At 37.3% G+C, this 21,629-nt stretch overlaps 1 protein-coding gene across 2 annotated transcripts in view; it reads left to right on the forward strand.

The window, feature by feature from the left end:
- The window catches only part of WRN (WRN RecQ like helicase), a 125,753-nt gene that overhangs the window by 82,965 nt on the left and 21,159 nt on the right, over positions 1 to 21,629 (forward strand). Inside the window, exons 23-30 of one of the 2 annotated variants that reach the window (XM_080660885.1) lie at positions 2,845 to 2,986; positions 6,396 to 6,566; positions 6,643 to 6,743; positions 7,521 to 7,596; positions 8,439 to 8,512; positions 15,432 to 15,507; positions 15,747 to 15,859; positions 17,798 to 17,912. In XM_080660885.1, coding sequence (XP_080517011.1) covers positions 2,845 to 2,986; positions 6,396 to 6,566; positions 6,643 to 6,743; positions 7,521 to 7,596; positions 8,439 to 8,512; positions 15,432 to 15,507; positions 15,747 to 15,859; positions 17,798 to 17,912 — 868 coding nt within the window. The remainder of the gene's footprint in view (positions 1 to 2,844; positions 2,987 to 6,395; positions 6,567 to 6,642; positions 6,744 to 7,520; positions 7,597 to 8,438; positions 8,513 to 15,431; positions 15,508 to 15,746; positions 15,860 to 17,797; positions 17,913 to 21,629) is intronic. The other variant, XM_080660886.1, reaches the window with a different exon arrangement.

Below are 21,629 nucleotides of genomic sequence, written 5' to 3' on the forward strand. Positions count from 1 at the left end.
GGCTCATTGAGTCTCAGTTCTGTCCAGACCCCTAAGGTCTGAGTGCTTAACCTTTCAGCATACCTATTTCCATTTGCAGCACACTGGTTGGGAAGCAATGAATTAGAGACTACACTTCTTACACATGCATGGAATATTTATAAAAAATCAACTATGTGTTAGAGCAGGGGTTGGCAAGCTATGGACGTGGGCCTTGCCCTTTTGTTTATGTATTATCTACAGCTGTTTTGCACTGTTTGAACTGAGTAGAGACCATATGGGCCACAAAGCCTAAACTGTTTACTCTTTGACCCTTTAAAAAAAAGTTTTCTGACACCTGTACTAGGCTACAGCATGTCTCGAAAGTTTTCAATGTGTTGGAATCAAACACACCACATTTCTCCACAATGCAATTGAATTAGAAGTAGATAGAGGATAAACAAATTCTCACCCATTTTGAAAATTGAAAATGACACTTTAAAATAACTCATGGATCAAAGGAAATATAAAACTGGAAATTAAAACATTCTTAAAACTTAGTGGTAATTACAATTATGTACATTAAAACTTGTAAGGCCCTGGCCGGTGTTGCTCAGTTGGTTAGGCGTCATCCCGTATACCAGAGGTTGCTGGTTCAGTTCTCATTTGGGGCACATGCCTGGGTTTCAGGCTCCATCCCCAGGAGGGAGCATGCAGGAGGCAGCCAATCATTGTTTCTCTCTTTCCCTCTCCCTCCTCTGTCTCTAAAATAAATAAAAATATATTTTTAAAAACTTGTATGAAGCAGCATCAGGGGTACTTTGTGGGAATTTTAAATACTTATCTTGGAAGACAAATTAAGTATCCTACTAAAGAAGCTAGGAGTATAAACAAGTCTTTTTTCCCCTAAGCATATTATATCTGGGATACTGAATATATTCTTACTAGAGGCCCGTTACTGGGATCAGGCCTAAATGGGCAGTCAGACATTCCTCTCACAATCCAGGACTGCTGGCTCCCAACTGCTCACCTACCTGCCTTCCTGATTGCCTCTAACTGCTTCTGCCTGCCAGCCTGATCACCCCCTAACCACTCCCCTGCCAGCCTGATTGATGCCTAACTGCTCCCCTGCTAGCCTGATTGCCCCTAACTGCTCTCCCCTGCAGGCCTGGTCCCCCCCCAACTGCTCTCCCCTGCAGGCCTGGTCCCCTGCAACTGCCCTCCCCTGCTGGCCTGGTCACCCCTAACTGCTCTCCCCTGCAGGCCCGGTCACCCCCAACTTCCCTCCTCTGCAGGCCTGGTCACCCCTAATTGCCCTCCCCTGCTGGCCTGATTGCCCACCCTTGCAGGCCTGGCCCCTCCCAACTGCCTTCCCCTGGTGGCCATCTTGTGTCCACATGGGGGCAGCCATCTTTGACCACATGGGGGCAGCCATCTTGTGTGTTGGAGTGACAGTCAATTTGCATATTACTCTTTTATTAGATAGGATTGCTATTTCAAAGATATTTATTATAAAGAAAGCAACTGAATTAGGTAGTTGAACATTATTAGTAGATTTTCTCTAAGGAGTCCTTTTGTTCTCAACCTGCTTGAAAGGATTCACACTTGTACTAACGATAACTTTAAATCTACCTGAAGGATGGCTTAGGAATTTAACTTCTAAAAAGGACTTAAATAACAAGTTTATCATCCGTGTGTCATAGTTTACAGTCATCAGAGTTTAAACTAAAAATTTATTGCATAGATTTGTTTTTAAGTTAAAAAAATTTTTTTTATACCAGACCTCTTTTTCTAACAAAACCTAACACAGAAGTCCAATCTATAATGATAAAAGCATAATATGCTAATTAGACTGGAGGTCCTTCCGGATGTCCTTCCAAACGAAGCTGTGAAGGAAGCCCAGGTCTTGGATGCCTGCCGGCAGCCAGAGGGAAGCCCAGATCCTGGTGCTAGAGGGAAGCTGGTGCTGGCAGCCAGGGGAAGGAAGGCCTACTCTTGTAAGAATTTTGTGCATCGGGCCTCTAGTCTATACTAGAGGGTAATATGCTAATTAGACCGGGAGACCTTCCAGACATCCTTCCGGACAAAGCCATGGTGGCAGGGCCAAGTTAGAGGCGGTTAGGGGCGATCAGGCCAGGAAGGGAGGGCAGTTGGGGGTGATCAGGCCGGTGGGGGGTCAGTTGGGGGGCGAGCAGGCTGGCATGGGGGCAGTTGGGGGTGAGCAGGCTGGTGGGGGCGCAGTTGGGGGTGAGCAGGCTAGCAGTGGGGGTAGTTGGGGGCGAGCAGGCCAACAGGGGGGGCAGTTGGGGGCAAGAATGCCGGTGGGGTGGGCAGTTAGGGGAGAGTAGGCCTGCAGGCAGAGTGGTTAGGGGTGATCAGGTAGGCAGGCAGGTGAGTGGTTAGGAGCCAGCGGTCCCAGATTGCGAGAAGGATGTCCAACTGCTGGTTTAGGCCCGATCCCGAGGGGTCCCAGATTGGAGAGGGTGCAGGCCGGGCTGAGGGACACTTGCCCTGTGCACGAATTTCGTGCACTGGGCCACTAGTATTTATATAATCAGTAATGCGAGCTCTTCTAGCTGTAATTCTGCTCTCTGATTGCTTGAACTTCCTTTCCTTCTGTCTTTGGTCTGAGGAGCTTCCTGTGAAACTTGGGTTCTAGGGCACTAGGGTTGAGAACCATCAGTATAATATATCTGTGATGCTATATTATAGTTTGCATTTCATATTTTACATACTTCACATGCTCTTGGCTGTAATGAACTTTATAACTTCTGAAGCAGTTGGCACATTTGCGATATTTTTTTACTTGGCTAATTATTACACTGTATTTTTATTTCTATAGGTACTTGCTTTAACTATGCTCTCTAACATATTATTTTTATTTAGATTGTATAATTGCCTTTCCATTGATGACTCAGATGATATGCCACAGGACTTTGGTCGACAAGCATTCCAGCTTTTATCTGCCGTGAACATCTTAGGAGAAATGTTTGGAGTTGGGGTTCCAATTTTATTTCTCCAAGGATCTGTAAGTATATCTGTGAATCACCTTCATAGTTCTCCTATTATACTTTTCTTCAGAGGTTTGCTGCATTATGACTGTAGCTTTGGCTTTAGATGAGTTATTAGAAACTCAGAGAGTCATATTAAGTTCCAGTTAAGGACCACATTCATTACTCTTGACAAAAGCTGTGTGTATCATATCTACTGCTGTTTTCATATTTCAAGCTGATGTTCAGTTCTGAACCTCAGGCTGGAAGCAAGTTTATTACATCGCAGTTGGATAATCCCTAGGATAGTTTTTCTTAGGATAATTTTAAAAAGTTAACTTTCATTGTGTCAAGGGACAAGTAGAACAAAATTGTATCTTTTGGTGTCCTGGAAAGTAATAAATTCTTTGAGTAAAATTTCAATCTCAGCAATTATTTGTAAAAGCAGTATTTGGCAGTATATTTTTTTCTTTCCTTCTATTCTGTTTCTTATCAGAAGTACTTAGAATCCACGGAAGTTTTCTTTTTTTCACTTTACCAATACTTAAATAGTCAATTCATATACTTTTTTTGATTAATGTGTCAATATTATGCTGACAATTGCAGGTAAACATGAGTAAGTCACGACCCTTGCAATTAAAGAGCTTTGTCTGTAGTCCTTTTGTTTATATGATTTTATTCCTGATTTAGAAGTTGGTAGAGCAAAGCTATGTATTATATGTTTATATTAGTTGAATAAATCAAAAGTGAAATGAAATCCTTTGCAAATATGTATATTTATTAAAAATGTACTTAAAAGTAGAGATTAAAATTCTCACTTTATATATAGAATTAAAAAAATAATTTAGGTAAGCATTTATTTGTTAAATACCTGAATACTTCATGTAAATATTTTCTGAGTTTTTATTTTGCTTAGAAAGGGACATGTTAAATTAGTTAGTCATAAATACTTTTAATGAAATATGTTAAAAACATGTTAACTTTTGGGGTACTTATGTTTTTAGATTCTGAATGGAGTTAAACATTTGCTTTAAATTACAAGTTAGATTAGAAATTTAATAATAGTGTGCCTAAGGAACTTGGTTTTAGCTGGTATGAGTTCATTTTTTTTTTATATAAAAAGAATTTAAGTTGAAAAGGATAGGTTAAATATAATTGAGATCTATAAAAATATCTTCTGTCTCTGTCATTTTCAAAACCTGTGTATCCCAGTTGAATGTATAATTTATAAAAATTATCCTTGTTATAATTTGGTTTAATCCAGTAGTATCCAGTATCAACAAATAAGTGTAAGTGGGCTCCTAGACAAACTTGTGCTGGTCACAAGAGGGATCAGATTTCACCTATTACTTGAAAACCAAGTCATTCTGCTTATACTGACAGTCTCTTCTGGGAGTCCTCAAATTAAGAAGTTTATTCTTTGTGAAATTTTATATTACCCTTGCTAGGTACAGGTGTAAAACTTTTTAAAAAGTACCCCTTAATGAAAATTTGTGGACATTAACTACAGTGAAAATAAGGCAAGTTTTTTTCTCCCTTCCATTTCAGTGATCTTGATATTGTTTTAAGATTTATAATTGTTATTCCTTTGGGAATTTAGTAAATTGTCCACCTTAACGAATTTAGGCAAAATTAAAACATTTGTATATAATTTTGATCTGTAAGATGATAAATTTCTTAAACTGAGAACTCTAGGAATTTATTTAAAGAGATAATATTTGTATGTATTTGCATTTGAATACAGACAAAATGTAAAAATGTTGAATGACAGGCTGTACCTGTTTCTAAAATTTCAGACTGCATTTTATATTGAAATGTTTTGAAAACACTAACCTCTTTACGTGTTCAAGGGCTGAATGCTTTGAAACATGAATACAACCTAAAATACAGTGTTTATATTAGAAAGCTCATAGTCACTCAATTTAAACAGAAAGGTACTTATTACTGGGTACCTTTAATTAAATAGCTCATAGAATTGTTGATATGATTTTACTACAAAATAGTCCACCACGAGCTGCTGCCTCTTCTCTGATCGAGAAGTGATTTGTCAATTTTAGAAGCTGCCAATACAGCACCTGACCTCACATAGCACTGAACAAGGGAGCTGTAACAACCAGGAAGGTTCTACTTCTCTTGCTCTGGAAACCACCCCAAACCTGTGTGTGATCTGTGTCACCAAAATGGATGCTTCTTGGTACTTAGGAAGCTAGCAGTTGTATGCTAGATTCTTGCTAACACTTTCTTGTGAAAAGCAAACAGCTCCACAGTCATGCACCTGCAAAAACAGCAGAGGAGTCACCTAGCCTCACTTTTCTGTTTGTAATTGTCATGTAAATGCCTCTGATTAGTGGAACTTAAATTATATTCAGAACCCTAGCTGGAAGGGAGCTTGAGAAATAGTATTTGCAACTTCCCAGATTCTGTAGTAGAAGTTGCAGCGGCTGAAGGTTAGAATGACCCTTGAATTACAATCTGCCATGTACACCACACATACATTAGATAGGAGCAATTTTCCCTAAAGCCCCATGTTACTTTTACTACTATATACATTTGAAGGTAATATTTAAATGTGTGGGATGAATAAAAGAGGTAGTAAGAGGGCAAAGTAACTGGAAAAGTACTTTATAGAGAGTGAAGGTGGGCGAGCCACCTACATTACAGGACATGACAGATTAGGTTCCCCACATTTGTAGAACTTGATGGCCAGGAAGAGTCTGCCATTGAAATGCTCTCTTCACTTAGGACAAAATACCTCAAAAGCAGCAGCCTACTTTTCCTGAGTGGTATATCCGAGTGGATTAAGTAAACTGGGCTGTTGTACCATACACACACTGCTGTTAACACCCATACTTGTAGTCTAGAGCTGTAGATTATGATCACTGATTTCACACAATAATGTATGTTTCTAAAGGTTCTAAATATCAAAGGTTAAATATTGCAAACATATTCAAACCTATACATTGGGAAATGCATGTGAATTATGTGTGAAATTGAAATTTCCTGCCATTACTTTTAAGCCACAAAAGGAACACTATTTTGATTATATTTTTATTTGTGACTTAAGTATTCAGAGCAAGCAGGATGGTTAAAAAAATTTTTTTTAAACATATTTTATTGATTTTTTTACAGAGAAGGGAGAGGCATAGAGAGTTAGAAACATCGATGAGAGAGAAACATCGATCAGCTGCCTCCTGCACAGCACACTCCCTACTGGGTATGTACCCACAACCAAGGTACATGCCCTTGACCTGAATCGAACCTGGGACCCTTGAGTCTGCAGGCCGACGCTCTATCCACTGAGCCAAACTGGTTAGGGCAATTTTATAGATTTTTAAAGCTGAAATTTAGTGTTTAAATACAAAGGATCAATAGGCAGCTTTGTGTTTTATTTAGCCTGTTTCAATAAATAAGCATATTTAGATACTGATTTTTTATTTCTGATTTCAGAATTCACAGCGTCTTCCAGATAGATATCGCAGTCACAAATTATTTGGCAGTGGCAAGGATCAAACAAGGAGTTGGTGGAGAGCTTTTTCCCATCACCTCATGACCGAGGGATTCTTGGCAGAAGTTCCTGGGCATAATAAATATGTAAAGATTTGCGCCCTTACAGGAAAGGTAAACACTGTGGAAGTCTACCTGTTTGGTTAATTTTCTTCACTATGCATTAAAAGATTCTTCTTGCGTTCAATAGGGTAGAAATTGGCTTCATAAAGCCAATTCAGGATCATCTCCTCAGCAACTTATCCTTCAAGTTAATGAAGAATTGTGTCCAAGGAAGTTTCATCCACCAAGGTTCATTTTTTCACCAATTTTTTTTTTTTTTTTTTTTTTTTTTAACATTTGGGGGTTTGGGTCAGTGGGAGAAAGATAAATCATAGAACACTTTTCTTGGTTGATAGGAAGTAGTTGAGGATAGTATTTAGAAAGCTGCTTTCTCATTGATTAAAAAAGCAGCATTGAGGGCAATGTTGAAGAATCCATATACCATATTTCCTGCTGATGTATAGAGGGTGGGAGGGGATACACTTGTTGACTACCTTTTAGTATCTTTACATGTTATCAGTCATTTATCAGGTTTTAAAAATTGAGATATAATTGACATAACATTGTTTAAGTATGAAGTGTACAGTGTGTGTTGGTTTGATACATATATTTATTGCAATATAATTGCCATAGTTGCCTGAGCTGACATCTTTTTTTATAAAGTCACATAATTCTTTTTTGTGTTGAGAAAAATTAAGATCTAGTCTCTTAGCAACTCTGAAGTTATAACATAGTATTTGTAGACTATAATCACTGTGTTGTGCATTAGATGATCGGTTTTTCTTTTAAACTTAAAAAGCTTCCGCTTTAAACTTTAACTTTAAAGAGCTTAAAACACTTCAGAGCTTTTTCTGGGGGAAAAAAATCAATTTTAAAAATCATCAGTTCTAAAAGTAATTTAATCTCATCTGCCTTTCTGAGTGTGGAGATACGATGATTAGATAATTACATTCAGGATATTAGATTATTACATTTTAGATAATTACATTTTATCATTCTCGATAATTGAACTTTATTGTTTTCCAGTTCTAAAACTGTGTCTCCAGGCACTGAGCAGCATTCCTCTCACCAGGTGCCCACTGACTTAACTTCGGAGAAGAAGGTTTGTTTTTATTAAAGAGGTGGTTCTTAATTATTTCATTTTTAAATTTTTTATTTATTTCATTTTTACTTCTATTTTAAAATTTTATATTTTAATTCTCCTCCAATTAAAGAGGAAAATGCCATACATAACTGAACATAAAATTTGGAGAAGTAATATGAACAGGAAAAAAATGTGCAGTATATGATTTCTGGGGTCAATAGAAGTATTTGAGAAAGTAACACTTTTAATCTTTTAAACCTATTTTATAACTCCTTTGTCTTGAAGTTTTGTGTATGTGTGTGTCTTTACATATTATGATACTAGTATAGTAGATAGAAAAATAAGCCTGATTTCTAAATAATCTCATTAAAGTCACACACACACACACACACACACACACACACACACACACACACATACACACATACATTCTTGCTTTGTTTTTGGATCTTAGGTAACTATTACAGATTAAATACTTACCCAGAGGCAGACTTCAGCTAATTAGAACACGGGGGTAATAGAAAAATCTGCTGAATTAAATTTTTTGGTGAACTTTTTCTACTTTATCAAAGTTATGCAGAATGTAATCGAATTATTTTTGTAACTTGGGCTCTTGCTATGTCTCAAAGAATTCTTTTGATCATATATTTTCTATAGATTTGGGAGGAATGGGACATTATGTTGCATTTCTAACTGCTTTTAGAACCCTAAAAGTTAGTAGTCAAGAACTTAATTTATTTGATAATTTGGTTAGTCAGAGGAAAAATTGTCATTGTAAGATGTTGTTTTTTATTTTCTTATATTTAAGTTTTTTGAAATTTCTAATTTTAAAAAATGGAATTCTTTATATTTAAAATCAGTCTAACTTGAAGAAGATGTATTCCTACAAAGCACTTGATAAAATTTCTTCAGGGAGTAACATTCCTACAAAAAGGTACAGTTCAAAATTTTTATTTTCTATATTTACTTTATCAGCACTTTCTCTCTGTCCTAAAGAGAAAGGCTTAGCAGACATGTGGCCATTTCATTGGCAAAAGGAAGTTAAAGCATAAGCCTCCAGTGTTATAATTTTTTAAACAGAACTATAAAATGATACTGGTAATTTTAATATAATAGCTAATACTTGTGGGTATTATTGTTTGCCATACTCTATGCTAAGTGTTAAGCATTTTATATGTAATAGTATCGAATTCCTTTTTTAAATTTAAATTCTTTGTTGTTTAAAGTATTACATATGTCTCTCTTTTCCCCCATTGAACATTGAATTCTTACAACATCCTATGATGTAGCTACTATTATGTATCTTCATTTTATAGTTGAAGATACCAATGGTTAAGCATACAGTGAATGGCAAAGCTGACTTGCAGACCTATATTTGTCAATCTCTAGCATCTAAACACGAATCTACACTAATAAAAGAGAAACATGCAAATTAACCATCACTCTGCTACGCCCGCCAGCCAATCAGAGCGAGTATGCAAATTAACCCAATGAAAGATGACGGTTAATTTGCATACGCAGACTGAGTGAAGACTGAAGATAGCAAAGAAGGAAGAGGGAGGGAAAGCGGAAAGTGAGGCGGTGGTGTCAGCGGGAGGGAAAGTGCAGGGGGGGGCGGTGGCTGCGGGAGGGAAAGCACGGGTGGTGGAGGGGCGGTTGCGATGGTAGGAAAAGTGCGGGTTGGCGGCGACTGCAGGAGGGAAAGTGCAGGGTGGGGGCAGAGGCGGCTGGAGGGAAAGGAAAGCACGGGGTGGCGACAGGAGGGAAAGCGTGGGGGGCGGGAGGGAAGCCTGCTGGAAGCCCTGTTCTTACAGGAATCTTCCTGCAATGGGCCTCTGGTTACTTATATTTGTATGAAATATATATTTTCATCTAAACATTAGTTAATTGTTTTTGTATGAAATAGATATTCTCACTCACATTAAAAAAAAGACTTTATGGCAACATAAAATGGTAGGTATTAGAGTTGGTAGAAGATAAAGGCAATGTATTACAGGTATGGGCAAAAGTAAATTTACAGTTGTTTTTATGGAAAATAATATAATAATTAATAAACAATGCAAGAATAAACTCTGCTTTGCATACTCACAACTGTAAGCCTACTTTTGCACACCCCTGTATTGTACTTTCAAGTTTAATATTTGACTTGCTGACTTAATAAAAGTGTGGAGAAAGTACAGAATTACAGAAGGTCTTAAGATGGAGCATTTGAAAAACTTGTTAGGACTTAATTGCAAATTAAATGAACTATCCTATATAATAAAAGGCTAATATGCAAATCGACCAAACAGCAGAACGACCAGTCGCTATGACGTGCACTGACCATCAGGGAGGACACTCAACGCAGGAGCTGCCTCTTGGTGGTCAGTGCGCTTCCACAGGGGGAGCGCTGCTCAGCCAGAAGCTGGGCTAATGGCTGGTGAGCGTAGCGGCAGTGGCGGGAGCCTCACCCGCCTCCTCGGCAGCTCTAAAGATGTCCGGGGAGCGGGCCTAAGCTGACATCTGGACATCCTCTAGGGCCATGGTCGGCAAACTGCGGCTATCGAGCCACTTGCGGCTCTTTGGCCCCTTGAGTGTGGCTCTTCCACAAAATACCACGTCCTGGGTGAGTCTATTTTGAAGAAGTGGCGTTATAAGAAGTTTAAGTTTAAAAAATTTGGCTCTCAAAAGAAATTTCAGTCGTTGTACTGTTGATATTTGGCTCTGTTGACTAATGAGTTTGCCGACCACTGCTCTAGGGCTACCGGACTGTGAGAGGGCGCAGGCCAGGCTGAGGGACCCCCCCTCCCCAAATGCATGAATATCATGCACCGTGCCTCTAGTGTTTACATACATATTGGATGAAAGAAAATTAATGTGCTTTAATATTCATTTTCTAATGATTTGCTCACTTACATACTACTACTTTGGATCTGACATAAACATTTACCATAATACCAGTCTCCCGCCCCAAACAGTTTCCTTTTTTTGGATATGTAATATGTGATCGTTATGTTTTGTGTAAACAACAGGTCTAAGAAGTGTACAAAACAGTATATTCACTCAACATGCTGAAGCATTTCTTCATCTAAACATTTACTGTGTTTTTACTAGTCTAGGCCCTGGGAGTCAGTGGGGAATACTGGAGACGTAACAGAGACTAGTTTATACTCTAGTGGGATGTTCAGGTAAGGGAGCATAAACATCCAGGGTCGTGACACTTTGGAAACACATTTTGGAAGTTACATTTGAGGCTTAAGTTTACGTCAATCTAGTGTAGTGAGGGAAGTTTTCTAAGCAGAGGAATGGCTCACTTACTAAAACCGAAAACCAGAGAGCATATGATATGATTGAAGAACTCAACAGAACGCTAGCGATGACCTGGTAGAAGGAAACGAGGAGGTGGTAAAATTTAAGGGTGGGGAATTAAATCGGATCCAGGATATGCAGTTCCTTTCAAGCACTCAGGTTGATCATAAAGGCAGTTTGGAGCTAAGAAAAGGTTTTAAGTAAAACAGTGACATAATCAAATGTATGGTTGAGAATAGAACTGACAAACATTTTCTGTAAAGGGTCAGATAGTAAATATTTTAGGCTTTGAGAGCCATGTGGTATCTGTCTCAATATACTCAACTCAATCATTATCATTATGGTCTCACAGCTGCCATAGATGATAGGAAAATGAATGAGTGTGGCTGTGTTCCAATAAAACTTTATTTGTGGACACTGAAATTTAAATTTCATATCATTTTCACATGTCACAGAATGTTCTTTTGATTTTTTTTTATTCATTTAAAAATGTAAAAGACCGTTTTTAGCTTACAAGCTTTACCAGCATAGACGGATTTGGCCTGTGCACCCTAGAGAGCAGATCCTTGACAGATGAGTGGAGGGGATGGATTTCAGGATCAGGGTGGTAGACACACAGGTAAAGTGGCTATGCAGAAGCCTTTGCAAGAGATGATGGTATTTTAGATGAGGGAAGTGGCAGTGGACGTGGAGAGAAACAGATTTGTAAGATAGGTAGGGGACGGAATTGTTAGGGCTCAGTGATGAAAAGATAGGTGGGTTAAGGAAAACAGAGGATTTGAACATAACCCTTAAGTTTCTGTCTTTGCAGGCGCCAGTGTTGTCATTTCCTTCCCTGGGCAATAAGAGGAACACAGGCTTGAGGGGCTGAATGTTTAGGAAGTGAGGTTAAAATTAGGAGTTTAGTGATAGACACACTGAGTTTGAGGTACCTGTTGAGTGGTCCAGAAATGAATTTTAATATATGAGATTGGTTTACAGAAGTGAGAAAGATGCTACCTATTAATAACTATTATTTTAAAGTTCATTTGCATTTTCATTGAAATAATACATGAAGCCCTAGCCAATTTGGCTCAGTGGATAAAGGGTTGGCCTGTAGGCTTAAGGGTCTTGGGTTCAATTCCAGTCAAGGACTCGTACCTTGGTTAAAGGCTCAGTCCCCAGCCTGGGTCAGGGAGAGTGTGGGAGGCCACTGATCGATGTGTCTCTCTTCATTGTTTCTCTCTCTGTCTCTCTCCCTTCCATTCTCTGAAAATCAATGGAGAAAATATCCTCAGGTGAGGATTTACAACAACAAAACATGTACGTGGTTTTTAAAGTCCATTGATACCTAAAGACATAACAGTGTATACCAGTTCACACCCTTCCCAAACCCACTTGGTTTTGTTCTATAGAAGCAGTCTTCCTCAAATATTCTAGCTGGTTTTTCTGGTACTTGCCACCATATATCTAAGTGACATGCTTAGATTACTGTTTTTTGACTTAACAGTTTTAGAAATTTTCTGTTGACATCTTATAATGATAGATTAGGGCTTGTCTCCCCCTTCCCTTCTTTCAGCTCCTTCAGTCCCCCCACCCCAACATAATTATATTTCATGTTTTGGTCACATTAATAACTTGTTTTTACATTGTTATCTATTCAAATATTATATACTGTTAAGCCAAACTGTTATTATGGCCACAACTTAATTTTCTTCAATGATAATAATTGTCTTTGTGTGTTTTTTTTTTTGCTTGGTTTTTAGTGTTCCTGTTACTAATTTTCCTTTTTTCAAACTCTTTTTGTTTGTTTACTCTCTTTGGAGAGCTCCTTGACCTTATATCCCCTCCCATCTAATGAATTTTTATTTTTTAAGTATATAAATATATATATTTAAATATATTAATACACACACACACACACACACACACACACACACACACACACACACACATATATATACTAGTGGCCTGGTGCACGAATTTGTGCACACTGAAAGGAAAATAATTAGAAGAAATATTTTAATATTGCTATTTGCCTTTTTCCTGTAATGGAATTGTCAGAGCTGCCGCTGGTTGCTGTCTGCGGAGTGATCAGCGGGATGATTGGGCCCTCACCTGGCTCCCTCAGCTCCTGGGAGCTGGTCGGTGGCCCCCTCCCCCGCTGCCGCTGGTCGTCGTCTGCCGGGCGATCGGGCCCCTGCTCGCACCCGCCTTGGCCTGGCACTGCCTGCTCACCTGCTCCACTATCCCGCCCATCGGGGCCGGCAGTGCCTTCACTGCCGCCCACTGCCAACGCCGCGTCCCTGACACCTGCCATGTTCCACGCTGCTCCCTGGTAGTCAGTGCATGTCATAGCAAGCCGTCAAACTCCCAATCACCTGGTAGACAATTTGTATATTAGGCTTTTATTATATAGGATATATATATATAAATTGACAGTATTACAGATATTTCCCATTCCTTCCCCCTTTGCCCCTCTCTGCCCAGCCCTTACCCCACCTTATGCCTTCACCACACTATTGCACTCTTGTCGGTGTCCATGAGCTATGTATGTAAGTATTATAGTTATCACATATTTAGCTTTTATGAACTATTTCTTGCTCTCTTCTTTCTTTAATAGCAATCTTTTTTTTTGTTTCATGGATACAGTATCTCCACTTACCTCTTTGGTGTTATTCATTATAGTTATTTTGAATCTTTCTCCTTTGTACTTGTAATAGCATTCATAGGCAAAATGTTGTTTTTTTTTTAATGTATTTTATTGATTTTTTACAGAGAGGAAAGGAGAGGGATAGAGAGTTTAGAAACATCTATGAGAGAGAAACATCGATCAGCTGCCTCCTGATGTGCCCGCAACCAAGGTACATGCCCTTGACTGGAATCAAACCTGGGAGCCTTCATTCCGTAGGCCGACACTATATCCACTGAGCCAAACTGGTTAGGGCAGCAAAATGTTTTTCATTTAACATTTTCCATGTGTATTTCTGCTTCAGGGACATGTTATCCAGAATTTTGCTAGTATATATGATGATAAAACTTATTTGTGAAATAATTTAAAATTCCTTTTTTGCAATAGTACATTATTATAAAGATTTCCATAAATGATAAGATGATTGTCAATATAATTATACTAGAAGCCCGATGCACCAAGATTTGTGCAAGAATGGGCCTTCCTGTCCCTGACTGCCTGCACCGCCTTTCTGCTCTGGCCCCGAAGCCGCCTCTTTGCGCTCCGGCCCTGCCTTCCCACGCTGCCCAGAGGCCCTGAGCAGCTGGGGCAGTGCGGATTGCCTGCGTTGTCGCCATGGCGATGACGCAAGCATCCCGCCCTACCCCCAGCCGCTCAGCGCCTGCACATGCAAATCAACCCACCATCTTTGTTGGGTTAATTTGCATACTCACTCCTGATTGGCTGGTGGGCATCGCGAAGGTATGGTTAATTTGCATCTTTCTCTTTTATTAGTGTAGATTATTTATTTATTTATTTATTTTTAAAATATATTTTATTGATTTTTTTTCAGAGAGGAAGGGAGAGGGATAGAGACTTAGAAATATCCATGAGAGAGAAACATTGATCAGCTGCCTCCTGCACACCCCCCACTGGGAATGTGCCCGCAACCAAGGTACATGCCCATGACCGGAATCGAACCTGGGACACTTCAGTCCGCAGGCCGACGCTCTATCCACCGAGCCAAACCAGTTCGGGCAATTAGTGTAGATTATTTAAAACACATTTATAATTTTCTTGAGTAACCTGATTTTACTGATTTTTTGCACTGCAGTTATCTTTCTTCGGGTTTAAATCTAATTTTAATGATAAAATTTGATCATTGTGAAAATGAAATCTTCCTTTATATGCAGATTTTGAATTCTTGCTATAGAGAAATTTGTAATTCTTAAATAGCAAACATGTTCTTCACTTTCTCCCCAAAAGCAGGAATTTATTTAAATTTGGTGTCTTCATATAAGCTATTCTATAGTTTCATTTTTATAACTTTTCCTCTTTATAATTAATAAATGAGATGTGCTTATAAATATTGATTTTCTATCTAGTTTGCTGCCTAGTACCTTTCATACCATGTTGTTTGCTAATTATCCTTCCTTTTTAGGAGTCAAAAGCAAAATTACTTCTTTTGGCTTAGTTTTGTTTGATTTTAAAGAACATTGTGAATAATTTCATTAATCTCATGCTGATGTTTCCCACTATCTAAAGATGAGTAATATCACAGCAAAGAATCATAGATTGTATCCCTTTTGGCTAAAAAAAAAATGTTATCTTCTATATAGGGAAGGAGTATTTTCTTTCAAAGCATATGGTTGAGAAGGAAGATGTGGCAAATGCTTAAGTACACTAATTTTGTGATGAATTCATATTACAGTTTTAACTTTACCATGGTAATGAATGTATTTGACCCCAAATGTTTAAAATCTAAGCTGCCATATAGGTAACAATGCTTTACTGGTATTGGGAAGAATACAAGTTAGCATGAGACTTGGAAATATATTCTTATTTTGGGGTGAAATAAAAAATGAACTTGGAGAAAGAAGAGATTTTATTATTTATTTTCTTTTAAATATTTTAGCATCACGGTGCCATCACCAGTAAAGTCTTACAAGTCTTCAGAACCTGTTATTTCGGCTCAAGAGCAGGAGACTCAGGTATGACTTTTGTAAAAAGGCAGGTAGTTTTTGAGAGAATGGTCAAGATTCTATGCATGCTTGAAATTCTGTTGCCAGTATTTTAAAAAATTGTTCTTAGTTAAGAGTCTGAGATAGAGTTCAGTTTTTTTTTTTTATCCTAAGGGAAAATGTAATATCTGAAGCTCTTAAAATGAAGGACTAGATTTTTCTAACTATATTTTTTAAAATATTGAGTTGTTTCTTTGTTCTTTGTTTAGACTGTATTATATGGCAAATTGCTAGAAGCTAGGCAGAAACTTGCCAGTAAGTTGGATATTCCTCCAGTTATCCTGGCAACAAATAAGATACTGTTGGATATGGCCAAAATGAGGTAAACTATTTATTTGTTTATATTCCAACTTAATTTTCTTCTAACGTAATAGGTTTGTAAAACATATCTTAAGTGATAATGACTATGGCTCCAACTGTCACATCTGTTGGATTTGATATTTGTCACATCAGTTGGTGACTTCCAAATCTTCCATGCTGCTACCAGTGACCTCTTCTCTGAGCTTTAGGCTCAGGCTTCTACATGAATGGAAACCAACTGTCTCCAGCAAGAAGATCCAGTACATAAACAATCTGTCATAATCCACAAACACTCCTTACATGGATTTCATTTAAGTATCAAAACTCTTCTTTCTGAATTCCTTGTTTTTGTTAGATCATGATGTTCCCAATCACGCATGTTTAAAACATATGATATTATTTTCACTTCTCTAACCTATGTCCCCTTTTATTTCAAGTTTCTAGACTTTTTTATTAAATGTTTCTGATATGTCTGTCTCTGCCTTCCTCCCTTGTTTTAGTATCACCGTGTTTGTTCGGACCATTACCCTTGGCTTATTGCCAAAGCCTTTTAATTAGTTACTCTTCCCTCAGCCTCTCTTTCTGTTTCATCTGATATATGACTACCAAATTAACTTTTATCATGTGTACTTCTGCTTAACTAGGTTCCCACTATGTTAATTTCTTTAGCTTACAATTCAAGGCCCTCCATGTATGAACTTAAACCTACTTTCCATCTGAGTCACAGAATTTTAAATGGTTTATCTTATTTAGGGTTTTTACCATTTGTTGAAGACCCCTTTTCAACCTCCATATACTTAAAATGGTGCTTCTTGCTTGTTTCCTTGATTCCCCAAAACTCCTGTTAGGAAATTCTTCAAAATCTGGCTTTGTTATTTTCTCTATGAAGTTTTCTATGTCTGTATCAGCAAAGTAATGCCTGTCTCTGGAATTCATAAAGAACTTCTAAATATAAATTTTAAAGATGCTTCTACAGCACTTATCACACAATGCTTTATTTTTTTGTTATTAGTGACATACATATGTTATATCATCTAGATTTTAACCTCTGTGAATAACAATAATATGTTCCTCATCTTTTTGTGTGTTTCAAAGCACCTAGCACAATGTTTACTAAATACTATGTGGTCAATAAATATTTAGAAGAAATTGTTTCCAAAGAATAGTTGCTTCATAATTTTGCCTCTTATGCCTCCTTTTAAAAAATTCTTGTTACATAATAGTCATGGGGATGTAAACTATAGCTTAGGGAATAAAGTCAATAATATTTGTTAACTATGTATGGTGTCAGATGGGTACTAGATTTATCAGAGTGATCACTTTTTAGGTTACATAAATGTCTAATCACTATGTGGTACTCCTGAAATTAGTATAATTATGTCAACTGTAATTGAAAAATAAAAGTTTATTTTAAAAATTGTTTATGTCACTAAATTTCATCCATGAGATGTTTCATTAGTGTAGAATTTTCTAATATTACATAGTACTTGTATTTTATAGTAAGTATTTCATTAAAAATAATCACAGTCCACCTTGTAATATGCAATGAAAATATTTGATGTCATTAGATTGGCATATTTTTAGAAAGAAGACATTATACAGTCTCTTGGATATTGGATAAGAAACATTGAGATAAAAGACTAAAGTAGTTTGGTTTATTGTTACAGGTAAACACTATAAGTACTGCATGAGATTTTCTGAATTTCTTAGCCTCTTAGTTGTTTTCAGTTAGTACCTCATAGTTTTTCTTTTCATATCTATAAAAATAATAATAATGATAAGATCAGTAATAGAGTAGAACATTATGATAATAGCCTATTTACCAATTAGTACTGTGTTTTTGTGGTAATGGTGGTGCTGGAGTTTTTATTCATAAATTACTAAAACAGCTAACTATCAGCTGTGTTGCTGGAATATAATGTTTCAGTGATTTATTGACTTAAATTTTTTTAAATGACAGACCTACTACAGTTGAAAATGTGAAAAGGATCAATGGAGTTTCTGAAGGCAAAGCTACCATGTTGGCCCCTCTATTGGAAGTCATCAAACAGTTCTGTCAAATAAATAACGTTCAGGTAAAATACTGTGGTGGAAGGAGTTCTGAAAGAATAAATATTTTTGACAATTTCAAAAACACCCTTCAAACGCAACATTTTCTTGCTTTATTTTAATTTCCACACCAGATACGTAGAAAATGAATTCAGATTGTTTCTACAGTAAATTAGTTAATAAGAACATGTTAGTTACCTGATTTTTTTTTAAAAATATATTTTATTGATATTTTTACAGAGAGGAAGGGAGAGGGATAGAAAGCTAGAAACATCGATGAGAGAGAAACATCGATCAGCTGCCTCCTGCACACCTCCCACTGAGGATGTGCCCGCAACCCAGGTACATGCCCTTGACCGGAATCGAACCCAGGACCCTTCAGTCCGCAGGCCGACGCTCTATCCACTGAGCCAAACCGGTTTCGGCTAGTTACCTGATTTTTAAGATGATACTGAAGTAGTTGTCCAGGCTATTTATGTCTTTCTATTTTGTTGGAAAGTATTTTTTTTTTTTTTAATTTGAGTAAGTACTGTGTTTTTTCAAGTATAGATAGAAATTAAAACTGTAAAGTTATCCTTATTATCAGTTGGTAAGGGGTTCAGCCACTTTGTTTTTTTAAAAAATGTTTATTTTATTTTTCCATTACTATGCCCTCTTTCACTTCTACTCATCTCCCTTTCCCCCTCCCCCGTTGTCCATGCCCATGTTCTCTCTCTCTCTCTCTCTCTCTCTCTCTCTCTCTCTCTCTCTCTTTTTTTTTTTTGCTCAGTCCCTCCACACACCCTCGCCCAGTCTGTATGCTCTCTTTCTATGAGTTTGTCTGTATTTTGCTTGGTAGTTCAGTTTATTCATTTCCACATATGGGTGAAGTCATATGGTACTTGTCTTTCTCGGACTATTTTTCTTATTGTTTGTTGTATTCCCTAATTACGCTCCCATGCCAGTCATGCTGTCTTTTGAAACTAAGAAGGTTTCATGGTATTTTGTCCATCGTAATAGTGCTTTCTTTGTATCCTTTTATTTATTCTTGCTCCACCACGTATGACCATTTTCACAGGCTTGTTTGGGTTTCTTCTTAAACTCCATATGCGACTCCAGTGACTGGATCCCACTTTAAAAATAATTCTCTAACTATAAGCAGAAACTCTTCTGCTTTTTGTATGTGACATATCCCTCTTAATATAGTATATCTTTGGTAACTTTAAATTTTCTTTTAATATCCTATATAATAAAAGCGTAGTATGCAAATTGTCCCCTCGACTGGGAGTTCATCCGGGAATTCGACCAGGTGGTGGGGCTGGCCCGGGGAAGGGAGGGAGGCCCTGGCTGACGGCGGTGGCAGGTGGCCGGGAGGAGGGAGGGAGTACCCGGCTGGCAGCCAGCAGCCACTAGGGACCCTACCAGTGCATGAACTTCATGCACTGGGCCTCTAGTGCTTATGTAAGACATCACGTGAAAATTCCTTATATTTCATATTGGATTTTTTTTTAACAATTTGATAAAAAAAATACTATACCAGTAGTAACTGAATACATTTTTTTCTCTTTGGACACTTGATGGTAGGATCTTCTTCATGAATTAGTGGTTTGATTTAATAATGAGAGAATTATCCTCCTCAGACCCTCCTCAAGAGTAAATTGAAGTAGGGTAAAAATACCAAATGCTCCAAAGGATAGGTATGAAAATTTTGAACCTTCTGGATAGAGAAAATGACTGTTAATTTCTGGTGGTTAGGAATTATGCCTGCACTGTTGTACAAATTGAAACCATTTACCAAAGAAATAAGTTAATAAACTTTAGTGCTTATTAAGCCAGCTTTGTTATTCACTACTTTCATTAAGCTTTAACATATTTACTTAAAATTTTGAAGCAAAACTTAAGTACGTCATAATACAAGTCAAAAGTTATAAATATGAGGACATGGGTATTAAACCCATTAAGATGGCCATTTAAGAAAAAGAAGTTAAAATCACTTTGTAGAAATACATTATATGAGAATTATAATGTTTTAAAAATGTCTAGCTCCTCCAAAGATGAATTCATAGTTGGCAGCTACTTAAAAAATCCTAAAAAGAGACAACTATTTTTTTAACTATACATAAAAAGTAGATTGAAACGCATACTATAGTCATACTGGTACCTGTAACAAACTAATTAAAAAAGTTAAAGATCCTAGTCCCTTGTTGAATAATGTTGGAATCATTTTGATAAGGTTATTTATTTTTGTGGTTCATTATATTACCTATAGATACATGAGGAAATATATTTATGAGCTTTTATTTGGGAAAAAATGTAGTTTTTGTATCCATATCCTATCATTTAGGAATTTTAATTAAAAATTATAGTAGAAAAATTATAGTTGAATATTGGTTTATTCCTTGGTGAAAAATAGAAATGTTTCTGTTTGATTTTTTTCATCTATATGACATCATCACATATATGGTGCCTAATTTTAGAATTTGAATTATCTGACCTAAAGCAAAAATTGTGTTTTCCAAATCTTTTTGGCATTTTACTTTGCATATTTCAGAAGAATATCAGCGCTGTATTCTCACATTAACACAAAGGATAATTCCAATCAAATAAGCCTAGGGGTATTCATTTGGTGTTCTAAACATATAATACATCTAAATAAAACAGGCAGGTGTTACATATTTCTGTTTCTATTTTAAAGCTTCAGAATAGCTGTGTATTGCAGATTTTAGAAAACATGTATCAAGACAGATTACATATTTTCTGGGGAAGCCCAGCTGGCTGCCCACACTGTGGCATTTGCCATGGTCTAGGCGAGGGTTTCAGTCCTCTTTCATGCAATCTTAAAAGTCTGATGTCTTGTCACAAAATAGTTGTGTTTTGGGGAGTAGATTTGCATTCTTCTTCTTTGTGAACTTGGTTTTATGTGTAAATACTAGAGGCTCAGTGCACGAATTTGTGCACGGGTGGGATCCCTTGACCTGGCTGGCGGTTGGGACCAATCGGGGCTATGGGAGGTTGGTTAGGGGGAGGGGCTGCGGAAGGTTGGCTGTGGGAGCACACTGATCACCAGGGGGCAGTTCCTGCATTGAGCGTTTGCCCCCTAGTGGTCAGTGTACATCATAGCAATTGGTCAACCGGTCGTTCAGTTGTTGGGTCACTTAGGCTTTTATATATATAGATAAGTGTATATATTAGAATGCAAATTCATTGATTTATAGTGAGAAATACAACTGGAAAATTTCACTTGACCCAATGAGTGTGTTCCCTTCTTTAGAAGCTGGCTTATTTGAAGTTGTTTAGCGAACCTGGAATCTAACAAGGGAAACGCTGAGAGTGTCTTAAATAGTCTCTCAGCAGCAAAGGCAGGATGAGGCTTTCTAAGAAACTGCTTGCCAAAGGAACTTTAATATTCAAATCTAGTTAGTTAAGGCTGCTTCTCATCTGAACAGCACTTGGATAGGCATTGCCTACTTTTGTTTTTCCGCCTTTCCTACTTACGTTTTCATAATTGATTGTTCACATAGTCTTTTATCTACATAGAGCATGATTTGATTAGATTTTTTTGCATATTAGAATCACATTCTAGCCCTGTCTTCTTGAGATTATTACTCTTGTATTAATTTGCTGATGTTCCCAAACACTTTTAGTCACACATTTACAGATGGTAGCATGATTTTGTTCCATATATCTTAACATCTTTATGTATTTGCCAGTATAACTCCCAGTGATCACATTTCTAAGACCTTGGTATAGGGGTATCCCATGGT

This window comes from Plecotus auritus (assembly GCF_963455305.1).
Source record: "Plecotus auritus genome assembly, chromosome: 3".
Taxonomy (NCBI): domain Eukaryota; kingdom Metazoa; phylum Chordata; class Mammalia; order Chiroptera; family Vespertilionidae; genus Plecotus; species Plecotus auritus.